The sequence below is a fragment of the Sorex araneus genome, chromosome 3 (assembly GCF_027595985.1).
Source record: "Sorex araneus isolate mSorAra2 chromosome 3, mSorAra2.pri, whole genome shotgun sequence".
Classification (NCBI taxonomy): domain Eukaryota; kingdom Metazoa; phylum Chordata; class Mammalia; order Eulipotyphla; family Soricidae; genus Sorex; species Sorex araneus.
The window spans coordinates 197416507-197437282 of record NC_073304.1 but is presented as its reverse complement, the minus strand read 5'-3'; the positions used below and the strand labels follow the sequence as shown (position 1 = coordinate 197437282).

The 20776-nt window shown below is 44.0% G+C and overlaps 1 protein-coding gene across 1 annotated transcript in view; it reads right to left on the bottom strand.

Annotated features, from left to right (window-relative positions):
- The window catches only part of ATAD5 (ATPase family AAA domain containing 5), a 58635-nt gene extending 38283 nt beyond the window's left edge, over nt 1–20352 (bottom strand). Inside the window, exons 1-5 of the mRNA XM_055131788.1 lie at nt 20086–20352; nt 13262–15129; nt 10577–10673; nt 2882–3046; nt 1862–1985 (exon numbers count right to left, since the gene is read on the bottom strand). Of these exons, the coding sequence (XP_054987763.1) occupies nt 1862–1985; nt 2882–3046; nt 10577–10673; nt 13262–15129; nt 20086–20139 (2308 nt within the window). The 5' untranslated portion in view covers nt 20140–20352. The remainder of the gene's footprint in view (nt 1–1861; nt 1986–2881; nt 3047–10576; nt 10674–13261; nt 15130–20085) is intronic.
- Between the last annotated feature and the right edge of the window lie 424 nt (nt 20353–20776).

Here is a 20776-nt window from a genome sequence, read left to right as displayed (position 1 = left end):
GCCCTGGAGCCCCTGAACATGTCCTGAGAGATGACCCCACGAAACAAATAGCACTGTAGCACTGTCATCCCATTGTTCATCAATTTGCTCGAGTGGGTACCAGTAGCGTCTCCATTGTGAGACTTGTTGTTACTGTTTTTGGCATGTCGAATATGCCACAGGTAGGTAGCTTGCCAGGCTCTGCCGTGCGGGCAATATACTCTCAGTAGCTTCCCGGGCTTTCTGAGAGAGGTGGAGGAATCGAACCTGGGTTAGCCATGTGCAAGGCAAACGCCCTACCCGCTGTGCTATCACTCCACCAACGAAACAAATAAATTTGAAAAAACTTTGGAAGGCCAGAGAGATAGTACAGCAGTTAAGGCTGATCTGGATTTGATCCCTGGTACCCTATATGGTTCCCTGAGCCTGACAGAAGTAATCCCTGTGTGCAGAACCAGAAGTAAGCCCTGAGCATAACCGTTTGTGGCCTCAAAATAAACAAAAAGTCAAATCCCTTTTAACTGAAACACTTTCTATTGAATAATTCTCACCTTTTGTGTGGGGGATGGGGCAATGTTCAGGACCACTTCTGAGAGTACTTAGAGGACTGTGTGGAGCTGGGAATCAAACCTGGAATCCTACATACAAAGAGCTCCAGACTGTACTCTCGATCTTTCAATACCAATACCAGAGATTTCAATACCAGAATCTCCCGGAGAACTTTTTTTAACTACAGATTCCTATAGCTCCGGAAATTCTTTTTTTTTTTTTTTTGCCTTTTTTTTTCATACCCAGCAATGCACAGGGGTGGTTACCTCCTGGCTTTGAACTCAGGAATTACTCTTGGCAGTGCTCGGGGGACCATATGGGATGCTGGGAAACAAACCCGGGTCGGCCGCATGCAGGGCAAACGCCCTACCCGCTGTGCTATTGCTCCAGCCCAGCTCTGGAAATTCTTATACAAGATGTTCAGAGAAAGAAAGAAAGTTTTGTTGCTGGGTTTTTGTTTGTTTGATTTTGTGGGGGGTGGGGGTGAGGGTGTTCAGGCCATACCTGGCAGTGCTCGAGGGATTACCTAAAGTGCCAGAGACCAAAATGAGATTGACCACATGCAAGGTAAGCACCTTAACTCCAGGACTATCTCTCCAAACCTTACTGGTTTTTGAAAATATATCCAGATAATTTTGATAAGTCTTATTCGGTAACACTAACTTAACTAGGTGTAAAAACTTAAAATAGGCAATTACTCTTTGCAAAACTATTCATTACATTATTTTACTTATTAAATAGACAAATATTGGGGCTGGAGGGATAGCACAGCAAGTAGTGCATTTGCCTTGCACGCAGCCGACCTGGGTTCGATTCCCAGCATCCCATATGGTCCCCGAGCACCGCCAGGAATATCTCCTGAGTACATGAGCCAGGAGTAACCTCTGTCAAATGCCAGGTGTGACCCAAAAAGAAAAAAAGAAAGACAAATATTTAACAAAATTGAAAGTTTATGTTTTATAGAACAAGAGATTCAACTAAGGCTACTGAGTGGTCACAGAGATGGCACAAAGGGCCGAAGTTCATACGTTGCGAGTGGGAGCTCCAGGTTAAATTCCTGGCACCCCAAGGACTTCCAAGCACTGCCAGAATAGCCCCTGGGCACCAAGTCAGGAGTAGCCTTGAGTCCTGCCAGGTATGTAGCACTGTCTGTAGCACTGTCTTCCCATTGTTCATCTATTTGCTCCAGCGGGCAACAGTAATGTATCCATTGTAAGACTTGTTGTTACTGTTTTTGGCATGTATGATCAAATAAATAAATAAGAGTATTCAGAATAATTTACTCCCCTAAGACATTCTATTGCTTATCATAAGTGCTATGAAATATAATTACCAGGGATACTTTCAGGACCCTTAGGTCTTTTTCCTAGCACATCATTCAGATTCTGAAGTTTCTTCTTATTTTCCTCAGGATGCTTTAAAGAAGTAGGACTTGACTCTATTATTATTACAGAGTCCTAAAACAGAATTTGGAAAAAAGTGTTCAATATCATATAACTGTTAATAAAGTTTCAAAAATTTCTAGTGCTAATGGCACAGACAAGATAATTATATTACCAATTTTATACATCTCCCAGTCAGATCACAGAAAACACTTTCATGTGGCAGTAATGTATAATTATAACATACAAATTCGTGTGATTAAAGAGTACATTCAGGGGTCACAGCAAAAGCAGAGCAGGAAAGGCATTTGCCTTGCACATGGCCAACCCAGGTTCAATTTCTGGCATCCCATATGGTCCCCAGAGCACCACCAGGAGTTAATTCCTGAGTGCAGAACCAGGAGTAACCCTGAGCATTGTAGGAGTGACCACCCCGGAGCCCTCCCCCCCAAAAAAAAGAGGAAAGGAAAGGAAATAGCTGGAATGATCTTTCAAGCTCAGACTACAAGCTGGAAAAAGTGAAACTGGGGGAACTGAGTACTTGTGCACATGAGGCACTCACATAGTCCCGCAAGCACCACCAGAAGTAATTCCTGCATGCAAAGCCAGGAATAACCCAACCACTGCCAGTTGTGACCACCCCTCCCAATCTCTGCGAAAAAAGAAAAAAAAGGAAAAAAAAAGAAAAAACCCAAAATGGACATTTCAAAATCAGACTGTAGGCTGGGAAAAGTGAAATCTGGGGGAAATTGAGTACTTGTGCACATGAGAAAGGCCAATGTTTTGAAGAAAGGGAAGAGCTAGCTCAGTCTAGGAAGGCTCTTGAATGACTGGATAAGGATTCAGACTGTATTCAGTAAACATTAGCAAATCCAACGCTCTTAGAGCAAAACTGATCATGATATTCCTCTACTACCCATGTTACCTTAAAATTCTGCATTGTCACTTTACACAGGTTATAAAATACTTACATCTGTTTCTGATGATTTCTTCCTTTCAGGAAGCATTTGATGTCTAGACGAACGCCTTAAGGGTGTCACTATTTCTTCAGCAGCTTTTGACCTATTACTGTGTAAAGCTTTTGCTTTTTCAATCAGTTGTTTTGCTTTTGATGCATTTTTTGAAGCCAGGCGTACCTAAACAAATATGTGAAAAACACCTTTAAAATTTTGAAATAGAGAGATGCCTCCACATCCCGTGTCAGACTAAGTCTCATCTGGGATGGAGTGGGTGAGCCCCACCACCCGCCCCAACAGAGTTGCCGCAATGTTTGCGGCCAATTTTCAGAGGCTCAGATGAACCTTATCCATGTGTGAATCTGCCGGAAAACTCATGTATGTGGGTTTTGTGACTGAAATCTCCAAGCTCACACGAAGTCAGGGATGGAGACTTCCCCCATCTCCCTATTCTTTTGGGAGCCTGGCAGTCACACCTATGAATTGCTTCGGGAGCCATGTAAGTTCATTAAGGGCCGTGATCCAGAGACTCACAAATGAATCTCAGAAGAGAGTCTTGCACAGATGCCTCAGGACGCCAAAGTCACCATCCAGTAAAAAATTTAATTCCAGCCGTACCACCCTATTTAAAATTTTACAGTTCCTGGATCAATATCTCATTCTCTACACCACTGATGTACCAAGAGTAGCACAATCCATTTTTAGTGAATTACTCATAACAAGCAATACAAAATAAATTATTTAAGGGCAGAATTTGGCGTGGTGGAAATATTCAAAATAATGGTGGTGTGATTGGTGGTGTAATATTTAAAGTAATAAATTATTGTGAGCAATTAAAAAATTAGGTTAAGTGTAAAAATAAATAAAAATAAAATTTTGAAATAGTAATATAATTTAGAATACTGGCAACATTTGATATTTAATAGAAGAAAATTAAGGGTAACAGGAAGAAAGTAAGATCTAGTGGCTACCAGGGGATAAAGGGCAAGAAAGGGAAAAACAGGCAGAGCAAAGTGAACTTTTAAGGCAGTGAACCTACTCTGTAAGACATTTAATACTGGATATGCATCATCATCCATTTGTCGAAATACACAAAACATATAACACCAAGAGTGAGCTTCAATATAAAATGAATTCTGGGTAATAATTTTGGTGGTTGTTGCTTTTGCTTTGGGATCAAAGCTGGGGATATCCAGGGGCTACTCCTAGCTCTACACATAGGAATGACTCCTTGTGGTGCTCAGAGGGTGCTGGGGATCAAAGCTGGGTCAGCCACTGCAAGACAAGTGCCTTACCTGCTATACTATTGCTCGGATCCCTGGGTAGTAATTTTTTTCTTTTGGTGGAGGGGTAATTCTTTTTTTTTTTTTTTTTTTTTGCTTTTTGGGTCACACCCAGCGATGCACAGGGGTTACTCCTGGCTCTGCACTCAGAAATTACTCCTGGCGGTGCTCAGGGGACCATATGGGATACTGGGATTCGGACCCGGATCGGCTGTGTGCAAGGCAAACGCCCTACCCACTGTGCTATCACTCCAGCCCCAGGAGGGGTAGTTCTAATGGGGTTTTGTTTTGGGGCTACACTAAAAACTCACAGAGTCAGGAGTCAGTCCTGACTGCACTCAGATATTATTCCTGGCAGTGCTCAGGAAACCACAGAGGATGCTGGGAATTGAACCCTAGTCTGCCACGTGCAAGGCAAATGTCCTACCCACTGTATGACCACTCCAGCCCTGGTTCTGAATAATTATGATGTGTCAATAGGCTCATCAAGTGTAAACAGAGATGTCCTGTTGTGGTACTAACTCTCTGGCCCACCAGAGACACTTCTTAGCTCACTAAGACTTTCCGGCAACACTCCTTCAACAAAAGGCCTACAGGACATCACATTATCCAAGTTGTTCTCCCAGTTCAGCCACTCCTCCCAGATCCTTTTTGCTCATTCCTGAGAAATCAACTAGGTAATCTCTGAATAACTTTCTTTTCATGAAAAATACACTTTTCCTCACCAGCTCATTCATTCCCATAGCTTTGGTTGTCTAAATCCCAATTCCAAACAGTACCAAGGCACATTATTTCTAACAGAAAAGTTGAAGGGCTGCAGCACAGTGGGTAGGGATACTGCCTTGCAGACAGCCAACCCGGGTTTGATCCTTGGCCATTTCTATGGTCCCCGAGCCCCCCAGAAGTGATTACTGAGTGCAGAACCAGGAGTAACCCCTGTACATTGCCAGGTATGTCCCCGGCCCTACAAATAAAATAGCTGAAGTCATCCACTGAATTTAATTAGGTAAAATAAAAGATATACAATAAAGTTTCTCTCAAAGACTTTCAGCCATTATAAGTGGGAAGAAAGGAAAAAGACTTTCAAAGCTAGAGCGATAAAACAATGGGGAAGGCGCTTGCCTGGCAAGCAACCAACCCATATTCAATCCTTGGCATTCCCTTTGGACCTCCAGGAGTGATTCCTGAGAGTACAGTCAAGAATAACCCCTAAGCCTGGGCCAGTATGGTCCAAAAACCAAAACAAACCAAGTAAGAATTTCAGGGCCAGAGTGAGAGTACAGGTGTTAAGGTGCTTGCTTTTCATGTGACTGACCACAGTCCAATTCTTGTCACCAAACGGACCCCCAGCAGGCTGACAGTAACCTCAAACAACATGGGATCTGACTCCAATGTCAGCCCCCCGTCAGTAATAAAACTAGACTTTTGACCTTTAACTATATAGCACAGTGAGCTAGAGAATGAGGCTTTCAGAACAGGAAAAGACGATCTTTCTAACTACACTGAAAAGTCACTTCAGCTTATATGTGACTCACTCAAAAAGAGTCACATATAAGTCACATGTTTCCAATCCCCAGAACTACAAGATTCTTCATCTATATTAATTTTTCTGGGGGCAGAAGTGACAGTACAGTAAGTCGGGTATTTGCCTTGCCACAGTCAACCTGGATTCAATCCCAGCACCCCTTCCACACACACAAAAAAGAGAGAGATAGTTGTTAAATAAAACTAACGAGACACCAGGGGCGAGAGTGACAGCACAGCAGGTAGGGCCCTTGCCTCACACATGACCGGCAATCCTCCATATCCCATATGGTATTCCAAGCACCACCAGGAGTGATTCATGAGTGCAGAGCCAGGAGTAACCCCTAAGCATCAATTGCCGGGTATAGCCCAAAAGACAAAACTGGGAAAAAAAAAGAGAGCGAGAGATACCAACTTTCTGCCACAGCAGTTTTCATCCCATATTTATCACAGAATCACCTTGGTGGTTTTTTTCAAATTCAAGACCTATACCTACTCATCTTGGAACAAACAGCTTATTTTCCAAAAGCAACTAAACTAGTCTTTTAGCTTTCCTCTCCCTTTAGAGCAGTAGTTTTCGAGTAAGGATGATATTTTTCCTTCCAAGGGATATTTGGACTGTCTGGACACATTTTTGGTCCTCTTAACTAGGAATGCTGAGGGACTACTGGCAAGTTGTGGGTAGAAGCCAAGACTACTATAAAATACCGTGAAACCATGCTGCTCACATATAAACAAAGGGGAACCCATTTATAGAAGTAATAAATTTATAGACATTTACGATTTAGAGGAATAAAATAAAAATTCAATTATGACTCAGAAATTATTAGGTAATTTAGGTAATATTAATAGGTATGCATCTGTCACTGTCACTATCATCCCATTGCTCATCAATTTGCTCGAGCAGGCACCAGTAACATCTCCATTGTGAGACTTGTTAGGCTTTGCCGTGCGGGCGAGACACTCTCGATAGCTTGCCGGGCTCTCCGAGAGGGGCGGAGGAATCAAACACGAGTTGGCTTCGTGCAAGGCAAACGCCCTACCCGATGTGCTATCACTCCAGCCCAGGTATGCATCAGACTGCCTAAATCTTTCACTATTCTTTCAGTTACTTTTCTAAGTATTCTTTGTTTCTCCCTGATTTTTGGGCTATACCCAGCGGTGCTCAAGACTTATTCTTGGCTTTGTGTTCAGGGTTCATTCCTGGTGGCTCGGGGGACCATATGAGATGCTAGAGATCAAATCTGGGTTGGTCGTGTACAAGGCAAGCGCCCTACCCGCTGTACTACCACCACTCTTGCCCCTTTTCCAAATATTCTTATCTGTTCTATTTTTCCGTATTTGTCAATAGCTTTTATCTCTTATCTTGCCATTTTATTAAACTACAGGAATCGAATAGTTAGTAAAAAATTGTGGGTTGAACATGCAAAAAAATGGGTTTAGACCTTGACCTGACACCATGCACAAAAGTCAGATCAAAATGGATTAAAGACCTCAACATTAGACCACAAACCATAAGGTACATTGAAGACAAGGTTGGCAAAACCCTCCACGATATTGAAGATAAAGGTATCTTCAAACGTGACACGGAACTAAGCAATCTAGTAAAAACAGAGATCAACAAATGGGACTACATTAAACTAAAAAGCTTCTGCACCGCAAGAGATACAGTGACCAGAATCCAAAGACTATCCACAGAATGGGAAAGGATATTTACACAATACCCATCAGATAAGGGGTTGATATCAATGGTATATAAAGCACTGGTTGAACTCTACAAGAAGAAAACATCCAACCCCATCAAAAAATGGGGCGAAGAAATGAACAGAAACTTTACCAAGGAAGAAATACGAATGGCCAAAAGGCACATGAAAAAGTGCTCTGCATCACTAATCATCAGAGAGATGCAGATCAAAACAACTTTGAGATACCACCTCACACCACAGAGACTAGCACACATCCAAAAGAACAAAAGCAACCGCTGTTGGAGAGGATGTGGGGAGAAAGGGACCCTTCTTCACTGCTGGTGGGAATGCCGACTGGTTCAGCCCTTCTGGAAAACAATTTGGACGACTCTCAAAAAATTAGATATTGAATTCCCATTTGACCCAGCAATACCACTGCTGGGAATATATCCCAGAGAGGCAAAAAAGTACAATCGAAACAACATCTGCACATGTATGTTCATCGCAGCACTGTTTACAATAGCCAGAATCTGGAAAAAACCCGAATGCCCCAGAACGGATGACTGGTTGAGGAAACTTTGGTACATCTATACAATGGAATACTATGCAGCTGTTAGAAAAAAGGAGGTCAAGAATTTTGTTGTCAAGTGGATGGGCATGAAAAGTTTCATGCTGAGTGAAATGAGTCAGAAAGAGAGAGACAGACATAGAAAGATTGCACTCATCTATGGTATATAGAATAACAGAGTGGGAGACTAACACCCAAGAACTGTAGAAATAAGTACCAGGAGGTTGACTCCATGGCTTCGAGGCTGGCCTCACGTTCCGGGGAAAGGTCAACTCAGAGAAGCGATCACCAACTACATTGTAGTCGAAGGCCATGTGGGGGAAGGGAGCTGCGGGCTGAATGAGGGCTAGAGACTGAGCACAGCGGCCACTCAACACCTTTATTGCAAACCACAACAGCTAATTAGAGAGAGAAAACAGAAGGGAATGCCTTGCCACAGTGGCAGGGTGGGGTGGGGGGGAGATGGGATTGGGGAGGGTGGGAGGGACACTGGGTTTACGGGTGGTGGAGAATGGGCACTGGTGAAGGGATGGGTTCCAAACTTTGTATGAGGGAAGTATAAGCACAAAAGTGTATAAATCTGTAACTGTACCCTCACGGTGATTCTCTAATTAAAAATAAATAAATTAAAAAAAAAAAAATTGTGGGTTGAGAGCTCAATGCGCTGAGCACACGCTTTGCATGCAATGAGGCCCAGACTCAATCCTCAGCACCAAATGGCCCCCAGCATTACCAGGAATGATCCCCAAACACACTGCCATGTTCACTTACTTTCACAAAACAAGTAAGTGAAAAATATTATTGTAGTTAAGATACCCAATCTAAGTTTACTGAGTACCCTCCAGAAGTAGGCTCCCATATGACCCAGCAATTTCACTTTTGAGTATCTATTCTCAAGACAGAAAAACACTCATTGAGAAGAACATATACATACTATTATTCACTGCAGCACTCAGTAAAATAGCTAAGATTTGGAATCAACCTAGATGCCCAACATCAGGTAAGTGGATCATAAAGATGTGGTAGATATACACAATGGTATACTATACAGCTGTAAGGAATGATGAAATCATGCAATTTGCAGCAACATGGATGGAAACAGAAGACAGTTAAATGAAATAAGCCAGAAGAAAAGGATAAACACAGGATGCTATTACTTACATGTGGTATTTAGAGTAACTGGATGAGGGAATACAATGTTTTAAAGGGGTGATACCCAGATCAACCGTGGCCCCAAAGTATAGAGAGGAGAAGGAAAGAGTGGAAGAGAGGGGAGAAGAGAGATAAAAAGCAATGAGGGTCAGGGGATTAATTTACAAAGATGGTGTTAAGGAACGATAGAACCAAATATTCAAACCACAGAGTCAAAAGACCACACTGAAATCAAGAGACCCAAACTTTAACATTACCAAACTTGGAAAGGTGCCTGTCAGGAGGGGAGGATGGAGGGGGGAGGGGGGGTAAGGGACGAAACCTGGGAACATTGGTAGAGGAAAGTTGACACTGGTGATTGGATTGGTCCTATAATACTGAATGTCTAAAACTCAACCATGGCAGTGCATGCGATGCCTCCAGCAGGTCAGCCTGTACCAGCAGGGTAAGTGCACCACAGCCTGATGGTGCCTTCAGACTTCCTAATACTTCAAAATTGTTGCTGTGCCTCTGGCTGAACCCCAACAATTGGGGACCAATTTCCCGAGAAATTAAATGGTCAAAAGTTAGGTATCTGGGAACCATACCCACAAACCATCTCCAGCTCAGCTGTACAAGCTCATTTACCAGCCTGGCTTTGGAGACCATAAACAAATCTTGTGGGGCTGGAGCTATAGCACAGCGGGTAGAGTGTTTGCCCTGCACTCGGCTGACCCGGGTTAGATTCTCAGCATCACATGTGGTCCCCTGAGCACTGCCAGTAGTAATTCCTGAATGCAGAGCCAGGAGTAACCCCGGTGCATCGCCACCAAAAAGCAAAAAAAAAAAAAAAATTGAAATGTAAACTGGCAGAAGGATGGGTGTTGGATCATTATCTGACTGAAACCAAATCATGAACAACTTTGTAATGGTCTAGCTTCTAGCTCACGGTGATTAAATAAAATATTTTTTAATAATAAGAAATAAAAATAAAATTTCACTTAAGCATTTGGCAATTTTATTTGAAAAATAAAATTTTAGTATTAGTTCAATTCTTACAGAAATTGTATTGATTATTCTAATTAAACCACTTGAATAAATTTTTTTTAGGGAAAATAATGTTTTTTTAAAAAATTCAACTAAGGGGCTGCAGAGATAGCACGGCGGGTAGGGCGTTTGCCTTGCACGAGGCCAACCCAGGTTCGATTCCCAGCATCCCATATGGTCCCTTGAGAACCGCCAGGAGTAATTCCTGAGCGCATGAGCCGGGAATAACCCCTGTGCATCGCTGGGTGTGACCCAAAAAGCAAAAAAAAAAAAAAAAATTCAACTAAGAATAACTTTGTAAATCATGGTACCTTAATAAAAAAACAATATTTTTAAAAGATACCCAATCTATGATACATGTGATTCTTTTGAATATTAATTTTAATACTTTTTTTTTTTTTGCTTTTGGGTACTAGTAGCCACTGTTTTAGGAAAGCAAAAATCACTACAGAATTCTCTACATATCAATTACCTTTCTAGTCTGAGAAGTGAAATCTCCATCTGTTGCTTCAGATTTCTTGGATCTTTTCTTAGATTTTTTTGGAGTACTAATTCTGGTAAATTTCATTCTGAAAAAAATAAAAGAGAATATTCAGAAACACACTCATGGTCAGAATGTTTAAGAATTTCAATTAGGGACTGGAGAGATAGTACAGCAACTAGAGTGCTGGCATCCTATGTGGGTCCTGAGCCCATCAGAAGTGATTCTGAGCACAAGCAGACATGTTCCCCCCATCCCCCTCACAAAAAAAAAAAAGAAAGAATTTCAATTAGGAGGGCTAGAGTGATAGCATAACAGGTAGGGCGCTTGCCTGCTAAAGGCCAACTTCAGTTTGAACCCCAGCATAGCACATAGTCCCCTAAACCCCTTCAAGAGTGATCCCTGAGCGTAAAGCCTGGATCAAGTCATGTGTACAGCTGGGTGTTGTGCCCCCCCAATAAAAAAAAAAAAATTAAAGAAAACTTCAATTAAGGGGCCAGGGAGGTAGTACAGGGTTTAGGATAATGACAGTGGTTTGCCCCCGTACCACATGGCCCCCTGAAAATCAGATGTGTTAGAGGTGGCCCTGAGCATGGCTAGGGTGACCCAGGTGGTTCCCAGCACCTCAGGGCCTTCACACTGAGCTGTCAGCTGCAGCTCGATGAGAATCTTACAGTGTAGCTTCACGACCCAGCCCCGAACCCCCGAACCCCCCCCCCGCCCCCTGTCTGAACAATGCCTCGGTGGGGGGGGGGTGTTAAAATATTATTTTAAAGGCTGGACATCATTGAGCTACACTCGCACGCGACAGGGACAAATGGAGATGTTACTGGCGCCTGCTCGAGCAAATCGAAAATCAATGCGATGACAAGTGATACAAAGCCTGGACAGATAGTACAGTGGGTAGGGCATATGTTTTGCATGCAGCTGACTTGCATTCAATTCCTGACAATCCGCCCAAACACCACCAGGAGTGATTTCTGAATACAGAGTGAGGAGTAAGCTCTGAGCATTATTGGGTGTGCCCTCCCACCCCCCCCCCAAAAAAAAAAGGAAAGAAGAAAAAAAAAGTTCCGAAATTGAGGGCTTGGGGGCAAGGGAGGGAGTGTTCCACAGAGCCTCAGGACTCAGACTGGTAATGCTCAGGGGCCAGAGCCAGACTCTCACTGGTGGTATTGGTGAGCAGGAGGCATGCAGCACTGGGGAATCAACCCCAGGGCCTCTGCATATGCTCTACTCTTGAGCTGCATCTCCACGTGGATTCACTGATTGATTTTGGGCTTTTGACCATACCTAGCAGTGCTCAGGGGACCATGCAGTGCCAGGGAAGGAATCTGGACTTTCTGCTTCAAGCTAGCTCTCTAGCACTATCTTGTTTCACAAATGCACAAAATTCCTGTTTGAAAGATATTTCTCCTAGGATTAAAACTAACGAAGAGAACCAGAGAAAGAAAAAAATAGTGGGTAACGTGCTCATCCTCCTGCCACCGACTCAAGTTCTCTAGCATCCCATATGGTCGCCTGAGCACCACCAGAAGATTCCTGAGTGCAGAACCAGGAATAACCCCTAAGCATCACCAGGTGTGGCCCCCAAACTAAAAAAGTTAGATTAAAAATAAAATAGTGACATGGTGGGAGGGATACTGGGAACATTGGTGGAGGAGAATGGGCACTAGTGGAGGGATGTAAACGAAATGCAAACATGAAAGTCTATAAGTTTGTAACTGTACCTCACAGTGATTCACTAATAAAAATTAAAAATAAAATAAAATAGTGACAAGAGTTTAGAACTCAGGCTGGTATATAACTCAGCAGAAGAGTTGCTTTGCATACATGAAGTCAATTTCCAGGACCGTAACAAACAAGTAAAAGTAAAGAAGAACTCTCAATTACATCTAGGACGGCCAGGGAGACAGCTCATAGGGTTGGAGCAGATTTACTGCTGAAGTCCCAGGTTCAATACCCAGCACCCTGTGCAACACCAGAAAGCAACCCCAGAGCACCACTGGATATGGGTCCAAAGCAAAATAAATTTCATCTGCAGTCTGGGACATGACTGGTAAAATGCATGCATTACACAGTGTGAGGCGCTGGGTTTAATCCCCAGCACTGCAATGAATGAACAAATTCAAAACATTTGGCTTTAAATATGGAGGGGCTAGAAAGATGAACTCAGTAGCCGGGGCACACGCTTTATATGCAGGAGACCAGAGTTCGATCTTTGGCACCACAAGGTCCCCCGAGCACCACTGGGAGAAAACCTAAGCACTAAGCCATGAGTACCCACTGTCAGTGTGCCCCAAAAATTAAAAAAAAAAAATTAATGTGAAAAACTAGCAGCATTTTAAAAACCTGTTTTCTTTTTCATAGACCTGAGATGAAACCCACAAAGTTCTCTCCACTGCAATGTTTTCTTTTTTGAATACATCAGCTCTGTTGTAGATAAAAAAAAAAAATACCCTTCAGGGCTGGAAAGATAGTACAGAAAGTGCTTGCCTTGCATGCAGGCTAACCAGGCTAACCCGGTTTAACCAACTGAATACCAATAGGAGAAATCCCTCAGTACTGTCAATTATGTTTCAATCCCTTTTCCCCCACCCAAAAAAATAGCCTCCAATGCTTGAAGTATTTCCTTCCTTAAATAGAATACTTTAGACACAACAAGCACAAGATTACCTAATAGGGCTCTCTGAGTCAGAGGACACCATTATTAGTTCTGCTGTATATAGGCTGTGCTTTTCTGATAAGCTGGCTGCCTTGGGAGTGGAAGCCTTCACAGGACTATCATCTTGTTCATCTTCAGAACCTCCAAGAACTGCAGATACGTTGCTACTTCTCAGAGATCTTCTTCTGGTTGATTTGGGAGTGGAATAATTTACCAAACTGTCTTCAGCTTGAACTTCAGAATGTACAGTCTGATCCTTAACCGGTGTGCTGGTTCTTCTTAAAGATCTACTGCTGCAGAGAGCAATCATCTTCAAAGGTTTATCATTTGCTTTGTCTTCACCAAGACTTTCGCTGTTTCGGGAAACTTCTGTTTTCTTTTTTCTTAAATTCATTCTAAGCCTATTTTGATTTTGCTCATCTTTAAAGAAAAAAGTTGTTTCTTTCTTTTGAGGTTCTTCCTCTCTATTTTCACCCAGAGCAGTAGTACTATTAAACATTTTCTTATTCTTTTTCTTCAGTGTTTTACTCTTCTCTTTACAAAAACTTCCTTTATCAGAGTATGACTGTGAACTGTCATTATTTGAAGGTACATTGGGATTTTCCATAATTATTTTAGAATTATGGTCCCCTCCGTCCTCACTTGAAGATTTTTCATTGAGTTCTCTCTGCTTATCGGTCTTTTTACCTCCATTTTTAAAGGCATCTGAACCTGGCTGCCTGAATGCCTTCATAAACTGCTGTCTCTCCTCTAGAGTGCACTTTGGTTTCACAGCTTCAGAACTTCCAGCTTCCAATACTGCCAATTCTAATTCTTCCTCCCGGATAACCACATTAGATTTCCGTTTCTGAACTGTCTGTTCATTCTCAGGATCGGACAGACTAGTTTCCATTTCCAGCTGCTTTTGTTTCAAGAAAATTGCAGGTATTTTCCCTGTCTTTTTGGGAGGAACAGGGTGAACTTGTGCAAGAACAGTTACTATCTTAGAGCATACTTGCTGGGAAATTTCACAGGCTTCCCTGTCATCTGTACAACCACCTTTGACTGCCTCTTCAATGGCATCAGAGTGGATACAAGTTGACACTGTAGAATCTGGTATATGTTCTTGCATTTCTGTGTGACTCTTTAAAAATTCTTCATAGGAAACAGTTATGGTCCTCTCATTGAATTGGGGCGTTTCAGTGACGGTATCACCAGAGTTTAGATAATTTTCAGTGCTGTCAATTTCCTTAGTCGGGGAAAGCCTTCTCTGTTCACTCTCTTCACCATTTTTTTTAAGACAGAGTCCCTCTGCCCCGAGGAAACTTTCAGATAGCTCTATTACATCCTTGTGCTTTCTTTTTCTCAATTTTTTGCAAGCACTTTTTGTGGTCCTTTCTGTAGGATTGACACTCTCAGAACTTCTGGAGGTTGAAGTGCTTGACTGGTTTGGGATATCTGCAACATATTCTGCAAGTTCTTCTACATGCTTGTTGTACAGGCACACTGAAGTACTACTTTCCACAAAGTCAGGATTTAAACTACCTTCCGTGCTATCATCGCTGATAATTTCAATTGGCAATTCATTTTTAGGTTGAATATCATTTCGCTGATGAACTCTTTTTCTTCTCCTCTTAAACTCTGTATTTGAGAACATTTCCAAAGGTGTTTTCAAATCTTTGCCTCTGTGAGCCGGCAATGGTATGTGTGTATTTATTTTGCACTCTTTTGCTGATCGAGTCTGTTCATTTGTAGGGGAAGACTTTCTAAAATAATCCAAAATATTACTGGGTTTGGGTGAAGAGAAAATCCTGTCCCCAGACTTCCCTACTGGTGATAAATATTTCCTAATTGTTTTGCAGGAAAGTGTGTCATCATCTTTCTTTTGCTTTTTGCATGCCTATGAATTTAAGAGAAGAAAGAGAGGCATTTATTTCAAATACAACCATACAAACATGCAGCTGACCCGGGTTCAATCCCCAACACCCAACGTGGTCCCCCAAGCCTGCCAGGACTGACCCCTGAGTGCAGAGCCAGGAGTAAGCCCTGCACACTGCTCGATGTCGCCCAATAACAACCAAATCAACCAGACAGACATAGGCTAAACATGGATTAATACTGGATGAGAGAACAGAAAATTAAGGTTCCTGCAGTTGCCAAACGTAATAGACGGGAGCATGTTCTGGTTTCACAGGTTTTGTTTTCTGTGGTTTCTGTTACCCCTGATCAACAATAGTTCAAAAACATTTCAGTCAACATGAAAATTTGAGACCATAGTCACATGACTTTTATAAACTACACTGCTGCAATTGCTCTATTTTGTTATTATTGTGGTTAGTCTTTTAGTGTGTCTAATTCATAAATTAAGCCTTAACATCTATGTGAATGTATGGTAAAAGCTTATTCTATATAGGGCACAGTATTATATTCAGTTTCAAGTCTTGGAAGATATTCATTGCAAAGAGGAACTACTGTGTTAGAAAGAAAAGGAGGGGCTGGAGCGATAGCACAACGGGTAGGGCGTTTGCCTTGCACGCGGCCGACCCAGGTTCGAATCCCAGCACCCCATATGGTCCCCTGAGCACCGCCAGGAGTAATTCCTGAGTGTAGAACCAGGAGTAACCCCTGTGCATCGCCGGGTGTGACCCAAAAAGCAAAAAAAAAAAAAGAAAGAAAAAAGAAAGAAAAGGAGGCGCTGGAGAGATAGCACAGTGGTTAAGGTGCTTGCCTTGCACACAGCTGACCTCGGTTCAATTCCTGGCATCCCATATGATCCCTCAAGCACCACCAGGAGTAACCCCTGAATATTGCTGGGTATGGCCCAAAAACGAAAGGGAAAGGGGAAGGAGAAGAGGGTGGGGGAGGGGGAGGGGAGATGGGGGAGGGGAAGGGAGGGGAAAGAGAGAGAGAAGAGTTTATGCAGCTGATCATGGTCTGATCTTCAATACTGCATGCATAAGGCCCTGAGCACTGCCAGAAGTGACCCCTGAGAAGAGTCAGGAGTAAATCCCTGAGCAGAATCAGGCATAATCTCTGACCTCCTCCAGAAATGGTCCAAAAACTTCTCCACGCACCAAAAAGAAAAAAAAAGTTTCACCTACATTGAAATTTCAATATCCTACCAAAGGACACACTAAAAACTGTGTATCCTTTACTCTAAACATCAATAAAAATTTCCAAGATCACTATTCTTATAAGTATATTAATCATTGCTAGTATGTTTAATTAACAATCTTTGAATAGTATCAACCACCTCACAATATTTCTAATGAATAAGTTTCATAAAAGCATATGAAGCTGGAAGAGTGATAGCACAGAGTAAGGGCCCCTACTTACGATCCCAAAATGTACTGATCATGTGGAAATTATTATGGAGGCCAGAAATAGTGCTTAGGGTACATGCCTAACATGTATCCAACTGGGTTCAATACATGATATTGCATCATCTCCCTGTCACTGGAGGGATGGGCTGGAGGCCCCTGGGCAACACCTAGGTACCTCAGGTTATCCCCACAGTGCAGGGTGCAAGCAGCACAGCAGAAACCTCCAGCCCACTGAGTATCATCAGGAAGGCCTCAGATCCTTCTCCCACGGCCCCTGCTTGGTGCCTGGGAGGAAAAATACACCGAAAGTCAAATTATGAAGGAAGTATACAAATGAAAACTTTGCAGGGTTTTATTTTGCAATTAAAACGGATAATGAATAACTTCCAGGGCCAAAAAGATAATACAGGACTTAAGGTGCTTGCATTGCATGAAGCCAACCCTGGTTGGATCCTGAGCACCACAAATGATCTCCTGAGCACCTTCAGCAGTCGTTCCTCAGCAGAGTCAAGGAAAGTCCAGGTCTATCACCAGGTGTGGCCCATCCCCTCCCCTGCCCCCCAAAAAACAAGATAACGTCACTGCACGCAACAGGCTCAGGTTCGATCCCTGGCACTGCTTGGTCTCCCCAACTGTGTGTGGGGAGTACTATAGGAGGCATATATGGAGGGCCCCTCCCCACAAAAAAACAATATCAGATGTTTGTTTCCTGTATTACTTGTTATCCTCACAATATCACGGTGGACTCTATGGTAAAATGTCCTTTTTTTTTTTTTCTTTTTGGGTCACACCTGGCACTGCACAGGGGTTACTCCTGGCTCTGCACTCAGGAATTAGTCCTGGTGGTGCTCAGGGGACCATATGGGATACTGGGAATCGAACCTGGGTTGGCCGTGTGCAAGGCAAATGCCCTACCTGCTGTGCTATCACTCCAGCTCCAAAATGTCCTATTTTTGTTCATCATAAATAAGTAATTTACAGTATAGTTTACTGGAGGTACAGCAGGTAGGGTAGCTAAGTTGAGTGATTCCCAGCAATCTATATGGTCCCCCATGTCCACCCCAGGAGTAATCTCTGAACAAAGAAACAGAGGAAGCCAGGTAAGGCCCAAACCACCCTCTTCAAAAAAAAAGAGAGCGGGGGCTGGAGCGATAGCACAGCAGGTAGGGCGTTTGCCTTGCACGCGGCCGACCCGGGTTCAAATCCCAGCATCCCATATGGTCCCCTGAGCACCGCCAGGAGTAATTCCTGAGTGTAGAACCAGGAGTAACCCCTGTGCACCGCCGGGTGTGACCCAAAAAGAAAAAAAAAAAAAGAGAGAGAAAGGAAAAAGTTTATTGGTTATAAAAAGTTCCATCAGTGAAGTCAGAGAGACAGTACAGAAGGGCAGGGCACTTGGCTAGCACATGGCCAACTAGGTTTCAGTCTCCTGCACCTCATATGGCCCCCCAAAAGTCAGCCATCAGTGATCCCTGGGAACAGCCAGATGTGCCCCAAACTTTTTTTGTTCCTTTCTTGAGACAGGGAGGCAATGCAATGCCACACACTGAGGTGCTCAGAACTTACTCTTGGCTCCATACTTAGCATGCAAGGCAAGAGTCTTAACCTTATACTATGCAGCCCAAGAAGTGGAGTGGGAGAAGCGAAAAGGAGGGAAGTTGTTTTTTCAGTGCCAGTGATCAGCTCAGGGCCTCACCCATGCAGGGTAAGGGCTCTACCACTGAACCAATCCCCGGTCTCTGAGTTTACTTTTTAACTTTCTCTCATCAGTAAAAAACAAAAATGCCTCACAATAGAGTTGATATTAATAAAAGAATGTGTATATGGTTCTCTTCAGACAGCACATCCAAAGCAGAAACTGTAATGAAAAGGCTGATGACATAAAAATCAAGAACTGTCTGGGGAGGTGGGGGGTGTGGGGGAGGTATACAGTGATTCTTGGTGGTGGAATATGTGCACTGGTGAAGTATTGTATAACTGAGACTTAAACCTGAAAGCTTTGTAACTTTCCACATGGTGATTCAATAAAATAAAATTAAATTAAAAAGTCAAGAACTGTGGGGTTGGAGATACAGTTCAGTGGGTCAGGCACTTATATTGCCAGAGTGATCCCTGAGTGCACAGCCAGGAGTAGGAGAGGGGCACTGCTGGGTGCCCCAAACCAAAACATTAATAAAAACAAATCAAAAACTGTGGGGCCTGGAGGAATAGTACAGTGATCCCTGAATGCAGAGTCAAGAAGCCCCACAACTGCTGGATGTGGCAAAACAAAAAAACAAACAAAAAAAAAATTTCAAGATCTGTGTAAATAAAACCTCAATTTGACAGTATCAAAGTACAACTACGAGCACACCAACACGGTTACTCCATAAAAAAAGAGTCCCAGGGGCCGGAATGATAATACAGAGGGTACTACCTTGCACTCCAAATAGTTCCCAGAGCACTGCCATGAATAATTCTTGAATGCAGAACCAGGGGTATCCTAGTACTCCTGGTTGTGGCCATCCTCCAAAAAACAAAAATAAATACAAAGTCCCAGTAAAACACACATCTTTGCTAGTCCCAAGGACACTCGTATACTTAGATCAGAATTTTAGCTTGAGATAACAAGATAAAATACTAGAAAAGTGGGATGGAGAGATAGTACATTGGGGCTTGACAAGAGAAAGCCACCATGTGTGGCCCCCCCAAAAAACAAACAAAATGTATTTAAAAAAAAAAAAGCAACTGTGTACTCTAAGATGCTACTTACTGCCGGAAAGAGGCATTTATAACCTCTTTACTATGGGCTGGAGAGATCGGTAAGACCTTCGCCTTTAACCTGACCCAGGCTGGATGCCCAGCATCCTCAGCCCCATCCTCAGCATCATTTATGTTCCTCCCTGAGCACGACTGGTGTGGCCTAAGCACGAAAGCCAAAAATAAAAACACACAACAAAACACTTTACTATGAACGCTCTGTGCATTCCACTATAACTTGATGATCATTCAAAAAATGATGAGCACACCACTGAATTATGGAAACACAACAATCAGTAACTTTGTAAATCATGGCTTTTTAAGAAAAAAAAATTTTTTAAAAAGAAAATAATGATCACAGAGTGACATGCTAAAACCGAATCACACATTAAGCTCTAGAGCCCTGAGAAATAATATTCTTTAATTTAAAAGAGAGAGAGAGAGAGAGAGAGAGAGAGAGAGAGAGAGAGAGAGAGAGAGAGAGAGAGAGAGAGAGAGAGAGAGAGAAAACCGGGTTTGATTCCAGCAGTGACAATCCGAGCCACAAACTTCCCAGAACAAATAGACGGCTGGACTCGGGGAACTTAGCAGATCACCCGCCAGGCTCCGCTTCCAGGGGTCCTCCCGGGGAAGCCCGGCCGGAGCTACAGGAGGCGACCGAGCCTGTAAAGGTGGGCGCCCCGCGGCGGGTCCCCGGTCGGGGACGCGGCGCCCGCGCGCGTCAGGACCCGCGGCGGCCCCCCGCCCTGTCAGGAGTCGGGCAGCGTCCCCGCGCGTCGCCCCCCGCCGCTCACCTTCCTGTCGTAGTCTCCCGCCGCCGCCGCCGCCACGGTCAGGACGCCCACCATGCTCGCCGCTGCCCGGAGCCCCGCGCCTAGGGGCCGGGGGCCATGGAGACGGGGGAGGGGGCCGGGGGTCGCAGGGGCGGCCTGGCACCGAGGCCGGGCCCAGTGCCGCGGCGCGGGAAAACGCGGGCGGAGAGGCGCCTGGGGCGCGGCCGGGGCGCCTGCGGTGCCCCTCCCCGGGGCGAGGGCTCCCGGCGGAGCGGCCCGGCCCGGGCTCCCGGCACCGAAACCAGGCCCGAATGCGGACCCGAGCCCGGAGCTTCCGAGCGAAGTTCTTGTCAATTGGGTTTTCGCGCCGTCCCGCGCGCAGGGGGCGGGGCGTCGAAGGGCAGCCGGAGGCGGCGGCGACGGCGCGCCGGCAGGGCCAAAACAGTGCGCGGGCGGAGGGCAGGAAGTGGGGAGATTCACACTCGGCCTGGGTTGGGGAAGTTTGGAGTCCTCTGACGCACCGACGCGCGGGAGGACGTAGTTTGAACTAAAGTCGGTGGGTGGCAGGTTTACAACCTAGGTTTCTAACGCCCCAGATTGCTCTCTAGTTGAAAAGTGGAGATTTGAAATAAATTAAAAAAAAAAAAAAAGACCAGATAGGGAGATGGAGTCTAAAGGTCCAACTGGCCTTCCTTTACTCACATAAAGTTGG